General features: G+C 42.3%; 1 protein-coding gene across 1 annotated transcript in view; it reads right to left on the bottom strand.

Annotated features, from left to right (window-relative positions):
• Nucleotides 1–6,998: 6,998 nt before the first annotated feature.
• The window catches only part of FSHR (follicle stimulating hormone receptor), an 82,362-nt gene continuing 73,397 nt past the window's right edge, over nucleotides 6,999–15,963 (bottom strand). Inside the window, 1 exon segment of the mRNA XM_059469291.1 lies at nucleotides 6,999–11,036. Coding sequence (XP_059325274.1) covers nucleotides 9,809–11,036 — 1,228 coding nt within the window. The 3' untranslated portion in view covers nucleotides 6,999–9,808.

Here is a 15,963-nt window from a genome sequence, read left to right as displayed (position 1 = left end):
GTTCCAAAGAAAAGGGAAAAAACCACAGTCCAGGGAACTTCTCTGCCTCAGCTAGCTAAACTGACTAAAAGCAAAAGAGAGCTCTATCCTGCTGTCTATCCACAGACAACACAGTCTGGAGCAGGAATGTGTAGGAGGAGGGCAGTGACTGAAAACAAAACTGCGCGCTTCTACTCTCCCCCCTTCACTCTCTGGAACATGTCTTAAAGGTGCAAAACTTATTATTCAGCATAAGCAGAACAAGACAATTGGGGATAAAAGCATCATATAGTCAACCCAGGGCAGGCAGGAAGAGAGTTTACTCTGCCACTAGTGGAGATATCCCTGCCCTGACCATACATGGGAGGACTGCAGGAGGGCTTTATTGTACACAGGCTTTCTGGCACTAGGAAGGGCTTGATTAGGAAAAGATTTCTTTCAAGAAAACTGTAAGGAAATATAGAGATAAAACCTAGAGTGATGAGGCAGTGAGATAATTGCACACAGTAATGGTGAAAGTGGTGCTTGGTGACGAAACATGAAGGTATTTTTTGTGTATGCTTGTAAATTTGGCTGTAATTTAATAGAGGAGTTAATTGGGCTTGTTTCTAAGTAAGAGCAGATAAAAATCCATGTCAGAAGCAATGACAAGCCCACAAGACAGATTTGCTGGGGGTTTCATGATCTTCCAGCCCTTCAGCCACTCTCTTGCAGAGGGAAGAGTGTTGGCTCGAAGAGGCTGAGAGCTGAGACACTCAAATCAGACATTCCTTCCCTTTGCTTTCTTCCCTCTGTTTTTTTTTTTTAATTTTTTTTTATTCATACAGCTTGAACAGATAGGAACTCAGGCGCTCCTGTAGCCTCTCTGCCACCTTTCTGTGATTTTCAGCTCAAAAAAGGCTGCCCTGATCCCAGGCAATAGGCAGGAGTCACCTGTCTTTTGGGGAAGGATTTTACCATGCATTTCGCTTTAAAAGAGTGTGTTTTAAATAGCTCTGGTGCTATTGTGTGATGCAGAGCCCTGGAGCCCGAGGTGCACATAAACAAATGTGTGTTGAGAGGGGCTGGGGGTGACGGGGCAGCAAAGGGACATTTGTCATGGGCGAAAGACATGAAAGACAAGCCTTCCCTCCTCAACATGCAATTTGCTGCAGTGCAGAGGGCCAGCACAAAACTTACACATCATGTCAGCCCCACTTTAAAAGGTCATTTTTTGTGGAAATAGTCCTTGTGCTGGTTCTCTGAGCAGGGATGGATATTGGTCTCTGTGCAGAGCATTGTTTGCTCTAGGAGGCCCAGCTTAAAAAATTAAACATTGCTTTTTTTTTTTTATGAGCCACCTCAGTGCAAATCTTTTCACTCCCCTTGAAAGAATTATTTTTATAGGTGTATTTTAAGTAAGAGAAATTTCGTTCTCCTTGTCATCCTCTTCCCTCCTTCCCCAGCACTTTTCCCTCAGAGTTTGCCAACATTAAAAAGAAGTATAAAACCTTTGAAAGCCTCACTAAGACTCTCTCCTCAGACAGCCATGTTCTCTTTGCTCACTGAAAAACACAGGACGTGCAAGATTTTCCTTCAATACCACCTGGTTTCTGGTTACAGCCTTAAGAAAATAATTCTAATTCTGAAATATGGCAAAAGCTCCTGTTAAGTACACCTTCCTTCCTTCCTTCCTTCCTTCCTTCCTTCCTTCCTTCCTTCCTTCCTTCCTTCCTTCCTTCCTTCCTTCCTTCCTTCCTTCCTTCCTTCCTTCCTTCCTTCCTTCCTTCCTTCCTTCCTTCCTTCCTTCCTTCCTTCCTTCCTTCCTTCCTTCCTTCCTTCCTTCCTTCCTTCCTTCCTTCCTTCCTTCCTTCCTTCCTTCCTTCCTTCCTTCCTTCCTTCCTTCCTTCCTTCCTTCCTTCCTTCCTTCCTTCCTTCCTTCCTTCCTTCCTTCCTTCCTTCCTTCCTTCCTTCCTTCCTTCCTTCCTTCCTTCCTTCCTTCCTTCCTTCCTTCCTTCCTTCCTTCCTTCCTTCCTCCCTCCCTCCCTCCCTCCCTCCCTCCCTCCCTCCCTCCCTCCCTCCCTCCCTCCTTTTCCCTCCCTCCTTTTCCCTCCTTTTCCCTCCTTTTCCCTCCCTCCCTTATTTGCAGTGCTCCTCACCCTAGCAGCAGTGAGTGCTTCTCCAGGCTTACCTTTCAAAAACCTTTTCATTCTTTTGGTCTTTTGGGAGGGGAAGAAGACCACGAGGATAAGAAGGGCACTGCTGGAGACCGGCCTTTGTGTCAGCAAGTATTAATTAAAATAGGGCAGATCATCATCTTGTCCCATGAAAAACCCTTCCCTCAAACAGTTTCCCGAGACCAAAGGGATGCTCAAAACCCCAGCCTTCAAAGTTCAGAGTTCTCCCCGTGAATGTCCATGAATCCTGGACAAGTGAGGTCCCTCTGGAGCTCTCTGCCTACCTTGTCTACATGCAAGTGTTAACTGGAGCTTTGCAGAGCTGAGGGAAGTGTGGAGATTGCATTATGCAAACAGCCTCAGCTCCTCGCTCACAGCCTCGGGCGCTGCCATCTGTGCCTGCTTGGCAAGGGGAGCCAGGCACAGCCCTGGTGGTGCTTCTCACCTTTTGAACAAAGTGACAAAGGGTCTTTAATTATGAAAGAAGGAACTAGAAGCCACTTGGGCTGCAACTCACAGGGGGACTCTTCACAGAAAGGAAATGTATTTGCTGATGAATTATTCTGAGAGAGGAAGCGAACCAAAGGATTCCTGGATGGTTATTTTCCAGAAATTAGGTCAGACCTAATTAGTTGCATAATTAATTGTCTGATTGCCTAACTAGTTAACTCTTAGAGACCTTTATTGACTCCTGGTGACAAATGCATGCGTGCATGTTTTACAGGGGAGGTCCCACTGTGCTTTACACACTGCAGCTCAGCACTGTGAGTTCTGGGACACAGCACTGGTGCTGCTGTGTGATACATGGAGGTTTAACTACAGCAACAAGGGGAGAGACAAAATTGTAATTACATATGTTTACATGTGAGATTTGGCTGCCCTTCAAGGGTCCTTCGAGGTGTTTGAGCAAGGGTGAGGCTGTTCTGAGCACAGGTCACCAATTTCCTCCTCAGCTTCTTGTGACTTCACAGCTCACCCTACTCAGGGATGAAGGCAGGTCTCTTCTGGTGAGCATCAAAACAGGACTAGTACCTGCAGCTTGAACAGTCAAACTGGGAGGTCTCTAGTGAGGATCTGAGAATGATGACACTTGTCTGGTTTACACAAGTGCAGAAAGGATGGTGAAACTGAGACCAAAACCACCACCAACCTCATGTCTGCATAATGGTGTGCTGTAGGACAGACACTGAAGCTGAGTGCTAGTTATGATGGTATTAGGTGTGTGGAAAAAAATATCCTCAGTGTTCCCATGAAGAAAAAAACTCCACCTTGCTGGAAGAGAATAGAGTACTGACACCTTGAAGGCTTTTTCAGGGACTAATGGGTGTTTTGGTGCACTCCAGTGTAATCACATGAAAAGATGCCGCCATCCACAGAAGGAAGGAAAACTGGTACTAAAGGTGGTGGTTGTGGGCAGCAGTGGTTTAAGAAGCAAGGAAGAAAGAAAGGATTCCAGGAAGGAAGGAAGGAAGAACAAGCATTCCAAAAGAAAGTTAATGTTGGGTAGCAGGAGAAGTTGCTGGGAAAAAAAAAACCTCAAACCTTGGTTAGATTGATGTGGTTGAAAACAGTACCATGGATATGCCACCTCAGAAAAAAGCCTAGTTCAATGCAATTTTTTGCCCAGTCCAGGCTATTAACTCTGTAGAGAAAGAGTCTTTTGGGACAGGTACAGCACTGAGCAAAATCACTGTTTCTGGTGTCATTGCTAAATTTGGTATTTGGCACAGCCTCCTGACAGCCAGATCCTATGGTTATACTCAGAGACCCCTTGTATCAGGGAATCCTCTCTGACTGCAGGCCTTGGTGGCAGGAAGGAAAAAATAGAATGGCTTTGGGCTTTTCTTTGATGTGGGTTTTGGTAGTTCTTGGAGCATTTGGGGGTCATTTAAAAACTGCTCTAATTTGGGTGTGCTTTTCCAGCTTTTGATGTCCCCACTTTATCCAGACTATGTTTCCTCCCCCATCCTTCTGCAGTCTCCCCAGGGCACTTAGGGTTGCCCCATGCCACCATGACATCTGTTAGACAAGACAAAAATGCAGCTGGCAATGTGGGAGAGGAAAATTGTGAATAATCTATGTAAAAATTAGGGTCACCCCTCCAGTAAAGTCCAGAGAATTTGTAGAGTCAGAGAGAGGGATCTGTTCATATCACCCTGATTTTTGGAAATTGTCCCGCTCAAACAATGACAACTTCAAAGCAGAATGTCTCAAGCTTGGCAAAGGGCCAGTTATCCTCATAACAGTCACTCAAATAACAAAAAAGGAGAGGCAGAGAAGCTGCAGGGCAGCATAAGATGATTTGTGCACCCAGAACAGAGAGCTACGAGCAGAGTTCTGGTCTTCCAGCCGCTGATTTCTGAAGAAGTGTTTCTAAGGGATGTGGATTCTGTTCCTCACATGACTGCAGGTAAAAGCAGAGCACTTCCAAGCACAGATGGCACAAACCATCATTGTGGAATGGGGTAAGGCTGAGGCAATGAAGTCTAGATGTCCAAGGGCTACGTGCCTGTCCACACAGCACAGCCAAGAAAAGAACAAAATGTGAGCATTTAAAGCTAATCAGACATTTGTAGCTCACAATAAATACCCAGAATTGCAGTGCAAAGGTGACTGGTGCAGTGTGGTGCCTGGATGGCTCCTAAAGGAGCTGCTATCTCTTTTTCCAGAGACAGCACATACTCTCTCATATCAATATTTTGCTTTTAAACCCCACTGACTTGAACTTTACCTTTAAATTTTATCTCTCCATAGGAATTTTTCCATGCAAATTTCTGTTGCTCTCTTCCTGGGAACTATTCTTCAGCTAAACTGCCCCTTTATAGCAGAATTTTAGCACTGGATATTCAAATGACTCAACAGAAATGTCCATATAGCTCAATTCTGCCCGGCAATCTTCCACCCACTCACAAATACAGCACGTTCCCATCTGTGCACTGCTCTCATTGTGAACTTGTTGATTTTTCCTGTTCTTTTTTTGGTGGAGATATGACTTGGTGCAGGCGTTCAGGCTGGGGTAACAAAGACCCAGGTGACACATGGCAAACTCTGCGTGAGGCAGAAAACAGAAAATACAATATTTTAGTTACAGCAAGTTTAAACAAAGCATATATCTGATGAGTTGGGCCTGGAAACATATTTTTGCCTCACCCAGCATAATTTCTCTTGGAAAACCAATGCTTTACAAAAGATTTTCAATGGACTTGGAGAAGTGGAGAGAAAAGGGCTCCTCTGCAGTTTCTTAATGTTTGAAATCCATTCCTGAGTACTTTTATCCCTAATTAAAGGTCACCTACTGGTTTGTGAACAACTGTTAATGAAGAGTTTAATTATCCAGATGACAGCTATAAAATCCTACTCCCGTTCTTGAATATTTTAAAGCAACAATGCCCAGACTTTCAAATATGTGCTTGTAGCCAAGTACTCAGACAAAAGCTCTCAGGGAAGAAGAGTGTGTATGTGCAATTCCCACTTGCATACACCATGGGAGATTGCTTATGCCCATATTAAAGATGCAAATCTGTGAGGAGGTTTGTGTGTGCTTGCTTGACCATTTGAACCAGACCTACCTTTCTTTTCTGTTCTTTCATTCAGGGAGGGGAGGGATGGTTAAATTATTCCTTGAGGATAAATCATTTCGCATTATTAACTCCTCTTAACAACAAGGCTGCATAAATTAAATGTAAGATTATCTGCTGTGTCCTCAGTGGAATGATTAGGAGGGAATCTACAGGAAAGAAATGTGGTCAAATGATTTGAAGACTTGCTAAATGGGATGCAAATCTCATCTTGAATTCTTAACAAGCTCAAACACAGACCTGCCTTCTAATGAGCAAACTCTGCTTGGCATATCTGTGTAACCCCCAGAGCAAAGCTGTAAAGAAAATGGATCATGGTTCATTTTCTCTACCAAGTCAGGATTTTGTTTTTATTGGCACTTTTGACCAGGTGCTCCTGATGCTCCTATTACCTTTACCCATGGTGGCAATTTCTGTGATGCTGCTTTTAGTCTGCCAAGCTGAAGTGGCCCCATTTCTCATTTCCCACCACAACACCTGATGAATGTTTATTGGGGAGGTCAGGTTTGGGTTGTCCACAAGGTACATGCCTGAAGGGATGATATTTCTATCAAACATATTAAGAAGTTGCTTTTTGTGTTCTCACTGCCAGTACAGTCTCTTTTTTGTCACTCTGGTGATGGCACTGTAAGGGCAAACAGAATAATAACTCTTTAACTCAGCCTTTTTGGGGGCTTGGTGAAGACTAAAATGCCATGAATTGCCACAATGAATGTCAATTCTACCCATAATAGACAAATTATCAGTTTTTCCCTGTGAATCAGAGCTAGGCTTTGATTCAGTTTCCTCATTACCTTTGGTCTGTCTCTCCTACTCACATGAGCATATGTGCACACGCAGTCATACTCTTATTTGTTTGAGCAAAATACTAAACAAAAGAGAATTACAAACCCTGGCTCTAAAAATGAGGAGAAAAAATTAGAATGATTAGAATGCATCACATAAGAGGAGCTGTTCATATGAATTAAAGAGAAAAAACCATGCCTGTCTGAGTTCTGTCAATGGTTAATATCTTATTTCCTAAGAAATATGAGTTAATACAAGAGATTTGTTAAAACAAAGACAGGTCAGTCCTCCTGTGTTATTTGCTGACGAGGTTTCAAGCACACCTCTCTGTGCTTTGTTAACTCTCCAGGAGGGTTTTCTCTGCAGAGTCTCTCATCTGTAGGTCACAGTGACCTGACTGTGGGGGCTGCACTGCATAAATGGAACTCTCCAGATAAGCAGCAACATTTATTGCATACTTTGTCAACATATCTCTGGCCACACACTTGTTCTCAAGGCACTCTGTTTTGATATTGGTTTTATTAAAACAGATTTCGGAAAGGGAAATGTAAAATGGTTTAGGGATTGCAACATAAACATTTTGTTCAAGAGCTGAGGAAACCCACACCAAACACCAGCAGGCTTTTTTGTACATTACAAGCATGGACAAAATGTATCCTGAGGTATTTTTTTTTCTTATACTGCTTTCTTCAAATAAAAAATAATGATACAAAAGTACCAGTATCTCACACAGGAAAAGACACAGGTTGCACAATGTCCTTCACAACGTGGAAGATTTTTCAAATTAAAATCAAAAGAATAGCTAAAGCCAAGGAGATCTAAGGACTGGAAGAGGGAGAAATTTGTCTTGGTAACTGCACAGTCAGTCTTTTAGCTTTGGAGCTGCCACCAGAGCTCCTGAGCAGCATGTGTGGGCAGGATGACATATTCTACACGGGGCAAGGTGTCCAATTTTGCAGGCTTTACCTGCTCCTCAAGTACCAACAAGTATCCTCTGGAGGAAAGCCCATGGGCTAGGAGGCTCAATCCCAGGCCCTGGTCTGACTCTGGGTACAAGACAGAACCCTGCAGGGTCTCTTTTAAGGGATGTTAATTAGAAAAACATATTTAACTGTGTTCTGATTCTGCAAATGTCTGGGCAATGGGTTTGCATGGAGTAGATGGTCTGTATCAAGCTCATGTGCCTGATTTATCTGTGAGAGGATTTATTAGACTGGCTTCTAGACTGCTGTGCTTGTGTTTTCCTGAGCTGCCAGGTCTCATTCTTGGAAAATGGACAGAGCTCAGCCAAAAAAAGTGTGACATGACATGTTGCAAGAATTTTGCATATTTATCATCAAAAGTGGGGTAGTGTTTGCCAAAGAACATCCCTCAATTTTAGGCAAATAATAGAATCAGGACCCTTTAAAAAATATAACTAGATTATTTGTCATTTCGGAACATCGTCATTCAGTCACTTCTATCGGGATGGGTTTTAATGGCTGCACACCAGCACACAGTATATGACATAAAGCATTGGTGAAAAAAAATGATTCCTCTGAGTAGTCAGATGATCTTCCCAGAGATGAAGTGTCTTTTCCACTTTTCTCTTTCGTTCTTCCTTTTCCTGGATCTTGGAGGGAGTGTTACTTGTGTTGAGTAATGAAATTTCCCCCGCCAAAACACACTGTCTTTGATCTCCCCTGTTTTATGCACTAGGGAGCTGATAGTTCCTTCCCTGGCTAGGCTGAATGAATAATCACCTCCTGCTGTTATTCACATAAGATTCAGATGCTGAAATGTGAAACTGATGACAGGGGAAATTATGGATAGAAGCATCACGATTTGCTACTGAAATTTTATGAGCTGTAGGCAGGGAACATTTAAAGCACATCACATTTAACCATGGAGACTCCAAGCTTTTATAATTTCATGGGGCAGAACTGTGAGTTGTTTGTGAGATGGGAATGAAGCCCAGACTGCTCTCCTGGTGTTTTCTTTATGCCCACATATCCACACACAGACACATAATCAGCATGAGAAAACCCTACCCATCCATAAATTTTGTTGCAATTTGGAATGATGAACCATGCAAAAATTAGATATTCAAATCATGTAAAAATTCTGTACATTCATTGAGATGTTAGTAAAATCCCCTGTAAAATCAGAAAATCTTGATTTAAACTTTTTTCTTTCTTCTTTTTATCGTTTTTTTTTTTTTTTTTTTTGGTTGTTATTTCAACATATGCAGCTTGTGATTTATTTCCAATCTGGACCAGCACGTAATAATGTGTGCACAAAGGATTTTTTTTAGAAGAGAAGGAGAAATCCTGAAAGGAGTATACAAAAAATTAGGATTTCACATTAACTTTTGTGCAGGGATTTAGAAGCCACATCTAATGTCATTGTTCTTTGTGCAGCCCAGGCAGTATAATACACAAATGCTCTTGTATGGCAAACCTGACTCACAGGTCTTGGTGGAGCAGCCCATTGGCTCGTGCTGGCATATCCAAGGCTCTCAGACACACAATTGAATTCAACTTTAATTGTTGTGAAAACATCTTTAAAGAACACCCTTTTTATTATGAGGGGTTTCTCTTGCCCTTGCTCTTTCTTACCTTGAAAACAAAACCTAAACCAAACCAACTCTTTAATACAAACTCAGAAAAAACAGGTTTCTCTGAGCCTGCCAATCTAAACCAACACAAACACCACCCAAAGTGACACTTCTGTGCAGGGAAAGACAGGTCCACACAGTGTGGAACTGCAAAGATCCAGCATAACTGGAGATGCCTCCTGCCTCCCTGCTGTGCTCAACAGAAATGGAAACATCACGAGATATTCTCATTCCTAGCAAGCCTGTGCTGGAGGAGGGCTTAAATTGGCCTTCTGTCTCCTGTAACCCCAGGAGATGTGATTAATGAAAAAAGCTAATTATCTGTATTGCTATAACACAATTCACAGGAAAAGAAATTAATTCTACTTGTTTTTTTTTTTAAACTGTATATAACCGCTACTTAATTCTCAATAAGCAACTAACAACTCCCTAGAATGAAGGGAATCTCTGCCCGCATGCTGGGAGATACCAGTTTGTGATCTCATTTATTTCTTGAGACAGTTCTACATGAACACTTCAGCACTTTGTTCTTCAAGAACTGATGAAGATGGTATGTCATCTCTGATGATTGTTCATTGAACAAAAATAGGGAATTGGAAAGAATTTTCTTTTCATAAAAAACAAGTTTGCATGCTATGCTGAAGTCATTATTCAAATTCACATACTTGCAAGTGATTAGCACACCGCCTCAGACATAAATTTATGCAAGCATTTCAGTTCAAATGGTTCAGGGGAACTAAAGAATAAATAGTGCCATCACCGTTTTTTGATGCAGGAGGGCAATGGCCATTTCTTGTGTGGAAAGTATGAGCAGACGAGGAGATCTCTGTTCTGTAAATCTGGGCTTGCATTTCACAGCAACCAAACTTGCTCAGGAGAATGAAGAAATCCCTGCGGAAAGTCTTGGTGAAAATGGCGTAGAGGAAAGGGTTAGCGCAGGAGTTGATGGGGTAAAACAAAACCAGCAGGATCTTGGAGTTGGACACCGTGATGAGAGGAACCTTGAGCGAGGCCGATATGGCAAAGAAGGATATTGGTGCCATGCAGAGGAAGTCGGTGAAGATGAGTATGGCCATGCGCTTGGCGATCTTGGTGTCGCTGTTGGAGGAGACGACGTTGGGGTTGCGCACGGTGAAGTAGATGCAGGTGTAGCAGACGCAGATGACCACGAACGCCAGCACGTTCAGCACCAGGAGAAACATAACATAAACCTGGGCAAAGGGTGTCTCTATATCCATGGGCAGGCAGATGCTGACCTTCATGTAGCTGCTGACCCCGAATATGGGGAGGAGCGCTACCGTGAAGGCAAACACCCAGCCAAAAGCCATGACGGTCACGGCGTGGCGCAGGCGCACCTTGCGGTGCAGCTGCATGGCGTAGGTGATGGTGTGCCAGCGCTCCAGGGTGATCACCGTCAGCGTGTACACCGACAGCTCGCTGGCAAACACCGTGAAAAACCCCGCAGCGTTGCACCCTGCCCCGGTCTGCCAGTCTATGGCATAGTTGTAGTACTGGCTTTTGGTCTGGATGTCTACAGAGGCAATAAAGAGCAGGTAGATTCCTATGCAGAGGTCGGCAAAGGCAAGATTGCACATCAGAAAGCGAGGAACTGTGAGTTTGTATTGACTGCTTATTAAAATAATGAGGACAACAGTGTTCCCAGTAATGGCTAGAATGTTGATGAACCATATCAGGACTCTCAGAATGTTGTATCCCATGATATCTTCACATGGGTTGAAAGCATCAGGTTTGGGAGAGCAGGCTACATTCACTACTTCATTGCATAAACCATAGTCAAATTCATTCTCTGCTGGGTCAAATCCTATGCCATAGTTGGAAATATAATCTTCAGCTGCAGACCTTCTCTGTAGTTTTTTGCCAGGCTTCTCCTCAAAGTCTTGCTTCACCTGAGATATGCTACATATAGGATGCAATTCGGTCCTGAAATTGTAAAAAGAGTGGAGTTGGAAGCTAAGAAACACAGTATGAGGCAAAAAACAAACACAAAATCCTCCAGTTTCCATTAACAGCACAGTTTTTCTGGTTAGCTGATTATATAGATTACCCTGGAGCCTGAAATTAATAGTGCGGCTGGTCCCTATTTATAAATACTACAAGAACATGTAAATGACTTGGAAACATCATAAACTGCACAGGAAAGGAAAAGCTAATGTTTGCCTAACACTCAGGATGCAGTTATCCACCTGGATAACACAGTCTGTAAGAAGCCTCCCTCATCAGAAATTAATTTCTCACCTAAGCTGTCACTGACAAGCATGGGGGCAATGCATGACAATGAACACCGGTGTGACACTGAGCTTTGAGGAATGAGTCAAGTCAGCTAGGAATTCTCAAATTCCCTCTTTTCTAAAGGTTTTGACCACCACCATGTTGTAACTCTGCCAGGGCACAAAACTCCATTTTGTGCTGTTAATTTTTAGTATCTCATATCATATTAGTGATTAGCCAGTAACACAAGTAAATAGCACAAATAAATTCATTCAGGATTCCAGATAATCTCTAGATGACCGATGCCAACCGAAAGACAAGGCACAGGAGACCATTTTGCTTAAAAACTGTTTTTTAAAATAAGTGGATTAGGAATCAAGTGAAGCGAAACCAAACCAAACCAAACCAAACCAAACCAAACCAAACCAAACCAAACCAAACTGAATGTTTTAAGGCAAGCAGTAGTTGCTTTTGTTTCTGTCAGAAAGCATTTTTAAAACATTTTAAGATTTTTTAGTAGCACAAGTAAATACTAACATTTTTGATAGTTTTGTGTTTGGGTTTATTTTGTAGAGTATTAGCTCTGTGCCCTTCTCCATGCATAGACTACAGAAGAAACAAATATTTTGGCTGATGATAGAAAGATGATCACCTCCAACAAGATCATAGATATCAAGAAATATCAAGTATAAACATGAAATGAACAATGAGTTTTTACAACAGCTCTTTGGCTGCCTTAGAATTTGGTTGTCCCATTAACTTGCATCCACAGTTTTGGATCTAATCTGAGTTATGGAATAAAATACTTGATGTTTTGTTGTAAAACCAACCCAGTTCAGCTCTGCCTACATTCAGCTACAAGCCAGACTGCAGTTTATATGTGTAATTTCTAGGAAAGGACCCCAGCTTATCTTCCACCCTGACTCTGAGTACAGTTGAGAGAAGAACTCTCTAGGCAAGTAAAGTTGAAATTTTTAACAACTGGTAGCAGCCTAAAAGGGAGAATTCTTCTTTGTAACCTAATTTTACCTTTTGACTTTCTGCACTCACTACATCTTCTGAAAATTGAGTTTAAAGGGTCTGCAAGAAAGGAAAACTAATGAAGGTCCAGCACCAGAAGGTGAGGGACATTTCCTATGAGATTCTGAACATCCTCTACCATTATCAATATTTTTTATCTTGACTGTCAACTGAGTCAGAAAACTGATTTTCTGTGAGGTCAAATATTCACTATGAAGGTCACAGTAGCAATAACAAGGCATTACATTTTGCTGTCCTGTGTTCTACTCGCATAAGGATGAGTGAAGGGTCCAGAGTATTGATCAATATATCAACAGCTCTCTGGCTGAAAGGGAATAAAGGCTTCCAAGGAGCAATAACAGAGAAAAAGTCCTTCATTTTTTAGTGCAACAGGCACTTGGGGGCACTGAAAGCTACAGCAATTGGTGGTTCTTTGAAAATGAACTGAGGGTAATGTTTGTAGCCAATCATTTCTCAGCATGAGGCAAAAATGAAGTTTTTCTAAAATTTTGGAGGCACTGCCTGGACCTAAATATATACCCAGGCAAGAGTGATTTGTAAGGACAATTAAATATTTCTGATGATTACACTTCATTAATTCTTGACTTATTTTTACAGCCTGTGTCCCAAATGAAAGCAGGATCCCAAGGAATAAGGTGCTTGCTCCAGGGAAGGGCAATGGGGAGTGTCCTGCTGGTTCCCTGTACTGGCAGCAGGCAAGATGAAACTCCCAAGGGAAGGAAGAGCCATCCTCTGATACTGACTCTTTGTCATATCTTTGCCCTCTGTTTCTCCCCCTTTGGGCTGTGCAGTGCACTCAGAGCAAGTTAAAACATCATTTCCCAAGGGATGTTTGGGTCCTTGCTTCCTGTTGCCACCATGGGTGTCATCATACAGTTAATTCATTCCCTCTCTTTGTAAACTTTCCTTACTGTTTAACATTATTTTGCTCAAGTAAACTAGAAGAATAAACTGCAGAAAGGGCAACCTGGAGAACAAAATTGAAATTGGCAGAGTGCTCTGACAAAAATAAACAAAAATTACTACCTTTGTACAAGTTGTTATTTAAGTTGTTATTTTATGCGCCTCATCTGGATCTGCTGGCAGCAGGATATTGTGTGCTGAGAAACATGCTCAGCAGAATAAATAGTCTTGACCTGTGTTCTGTAATAAGTCCTATCTCAAGCCAATCATCCTCACCAAAAAGTGCGATTAAGTGAGTTGTGAGCAACTGATAGTATGTTCTTGTGAGATGAGGCCCAAACACCATTCTTGATGCTGCCACATTTTTTGAAAAAGTAGGATTTCAAGTGACAGCTCCTCCAAAAAATAACGATCAAGTGTAAGGACAGAGTCATATCAATGCCATTCTTTTGGGCAGAAGGTGATCTTTATGTCAAGGAAAGCCAAAATCTTGCTGAAGTTCCTAATGGCCTATGTCAAGTTGAGGGTTTTAACATCCGGCCTCTGCCCTATCCATACTTCAAGGATATTATTTTCCAGTCACAGAAAAATGTGAAGGGAGTTCAACATACTGTACTAGACTTGTCTTAAGAATGCAGCTTATCATTTCTTAGGCCAGCACCATATTATTCAAACTACAGATCAATATTTAGCACATAATCCTTATTGGAATGAGAAAACAAATCAAAACTGTCTTATGTTTTAATTGTGTTTCTTAGACTGGCAGAACTGTGCTTGATGTGGCATCCTCCAAAAGTTAGAAAGCGCTGTTGCTGTAACAGGTTTAAGCTTTCTGTTATCACAACAGCACCTGTTTGCTGCTGCAGACAGTTTTTGGAGAGGTGATTGAGCATGATCCACTATGGTAACTTATTTTATCTAGGGATTTGAGTGCTGCAAAAGTCTCAAAAAGGGGAAATCAAACATGAACAGCCAGCCAGAAAGGGGCTGCACATCCCTGTCTTAATTCCTTCCCAGAGTTCTCATGTGAACACCAGCTGCTGCTGTGATCTTTAGAAATGCACTTCTGGGGTGATGAGGATGAGACATCCTTTTTGTACTCCCTGGACTGCCTGGAAGTATTTTGTGAGCCAAATGGCCACAGGGAATGTCCCTCTCCAGTGAAGGTGCATGACAAGCCAGGTCACACCAGGGCTCCCACCACCACAATAAATCCCTGCTGCTCTGAGCTAAGCACAGCTCTCACCAAAGGAATATTACACATTGTGTGATCAAGCACTATGCAAAGTATTAATAACTTCTAAACAGCCTGAGCAGCCTTCAGTGAACACGCAGCTTGTGCCAGCTGTCATGAAAACTGCTTTGAAATGAAAGAGGGTGTAGCTACTGTATGTGTGACTAATCTCTGCTGAAGTGTATGGTAATACTTTCAGTCTTCAAACCAAACACATGCATCCACTTTCTCTCTCTTTAATCTGGAGAGAGGATCTCAGTTTCACACCAATTTCACTACAAGAGACATGACCGTGTGAAAGAAGTGAAAATTTTTAATTATGTTAAAAAAGAAGCTGACAGGAAGGGTTCATGTAGGCAATAGGTTCTCATAATTTTGCATTTATGCCTAATGTTTGGTAGAAAATAAAAATGGTAACTGTTAAAGGCATGGATAAATATTCCCAATTTGGTTCTGCTGACCAGGCAAGTGGAGTTGTGACCAGACTTGCTCCAGAAGCAGCCCCACCAGGCGTGGTGCTCCAGCCCAGCCTCGAACATCCACACTGGGGCTGTGTGAGCTCTTCACAGCTTTCTTGGCATTTCTTTGCAAAATTACACTTACCCAGGCTGTGCAAAGGGCTCTGTTGTGTTCTCCTTGCCTTCTTGCTAGCCAGGGAAAGGCTTCCAAAAGTGGGGCTGTACTAAGGGGTAGTGGGTGCTGAGGACTTCAATTCCATGTGCGAGTGTGTGGCATGGAAGTTTTTCAAAGCCCAGGTGAGGGGACTAGACACTGAGAGCTCACCACAGGGTCAGGACTATTTCCTCCTGTAGCTTCCCTTCAATAGCAACTGTTACTTTGTTTTTGAAAAGTCTAGTTGGCAAATTTAAGGGCTGGATTCTGGGATTTGGGTCCTGATTAGGCCCAAGCAGCCCAGAAGCCAAATAAATCCCGTTGAAAATATCAATCAGAGTGATATCAGTGTTCCTTTGCACATCCATAACTAAGCATGTTTTCACTGGACTCATCGGAAAACAACACTTTGCCACCAGTTCTGGAAGGACTGGACCCATTTCTGCTCAGAAGCCACCAGGCACTGTGTCTGCATAAGACTGCACAAGTGTGTGGAAACGTTGTCTGCTGATCAACTGTTCTAGTGAAAACGTAGCATTTTGGACCAAAAATGGGTGATGGATTTTGTCAGATACTTCTGTCATCACTACAGTCTCCACCATCACACTTGTGCTCTTAACACAGTTTTATAAACACATGTAAATATTTATTAGTTATCAGCAAACTCAGTTATCTTCCCTTGTCTGGAGACAATACAATGCTAAAAGTAAAACAAAGGGCTATTAAAGGGTATTAAAAGAGAAGCTACTAACAGTTTATGCTTTCTCTGCATGGTTTTACTTTTCTTTGAAGTTTTATGCCACTTCTGAAGATGTTGTCTTGAATTGTAACAATGGTTCATAATTTGTT

Source organism: Ammospiza nelsoni, chromosome 3 (genome assembly GCF_027579445.1).
Source record: "Ammospiza nelsoni isolate bAmmNel1 chromosome 3, bAmmNel1.pri, whole genome shotgun sequence".
NCBI lineage: Eukaryota > Metazoa > Chordata > Aves > Passeriformes > Passerellidae > Ammospiza > Ammospiza nelsoni.
Note: the sequence above shows the minus strand (reverse complement) of the source record. Positions and strands in the feature narration are given on the sequence as shown.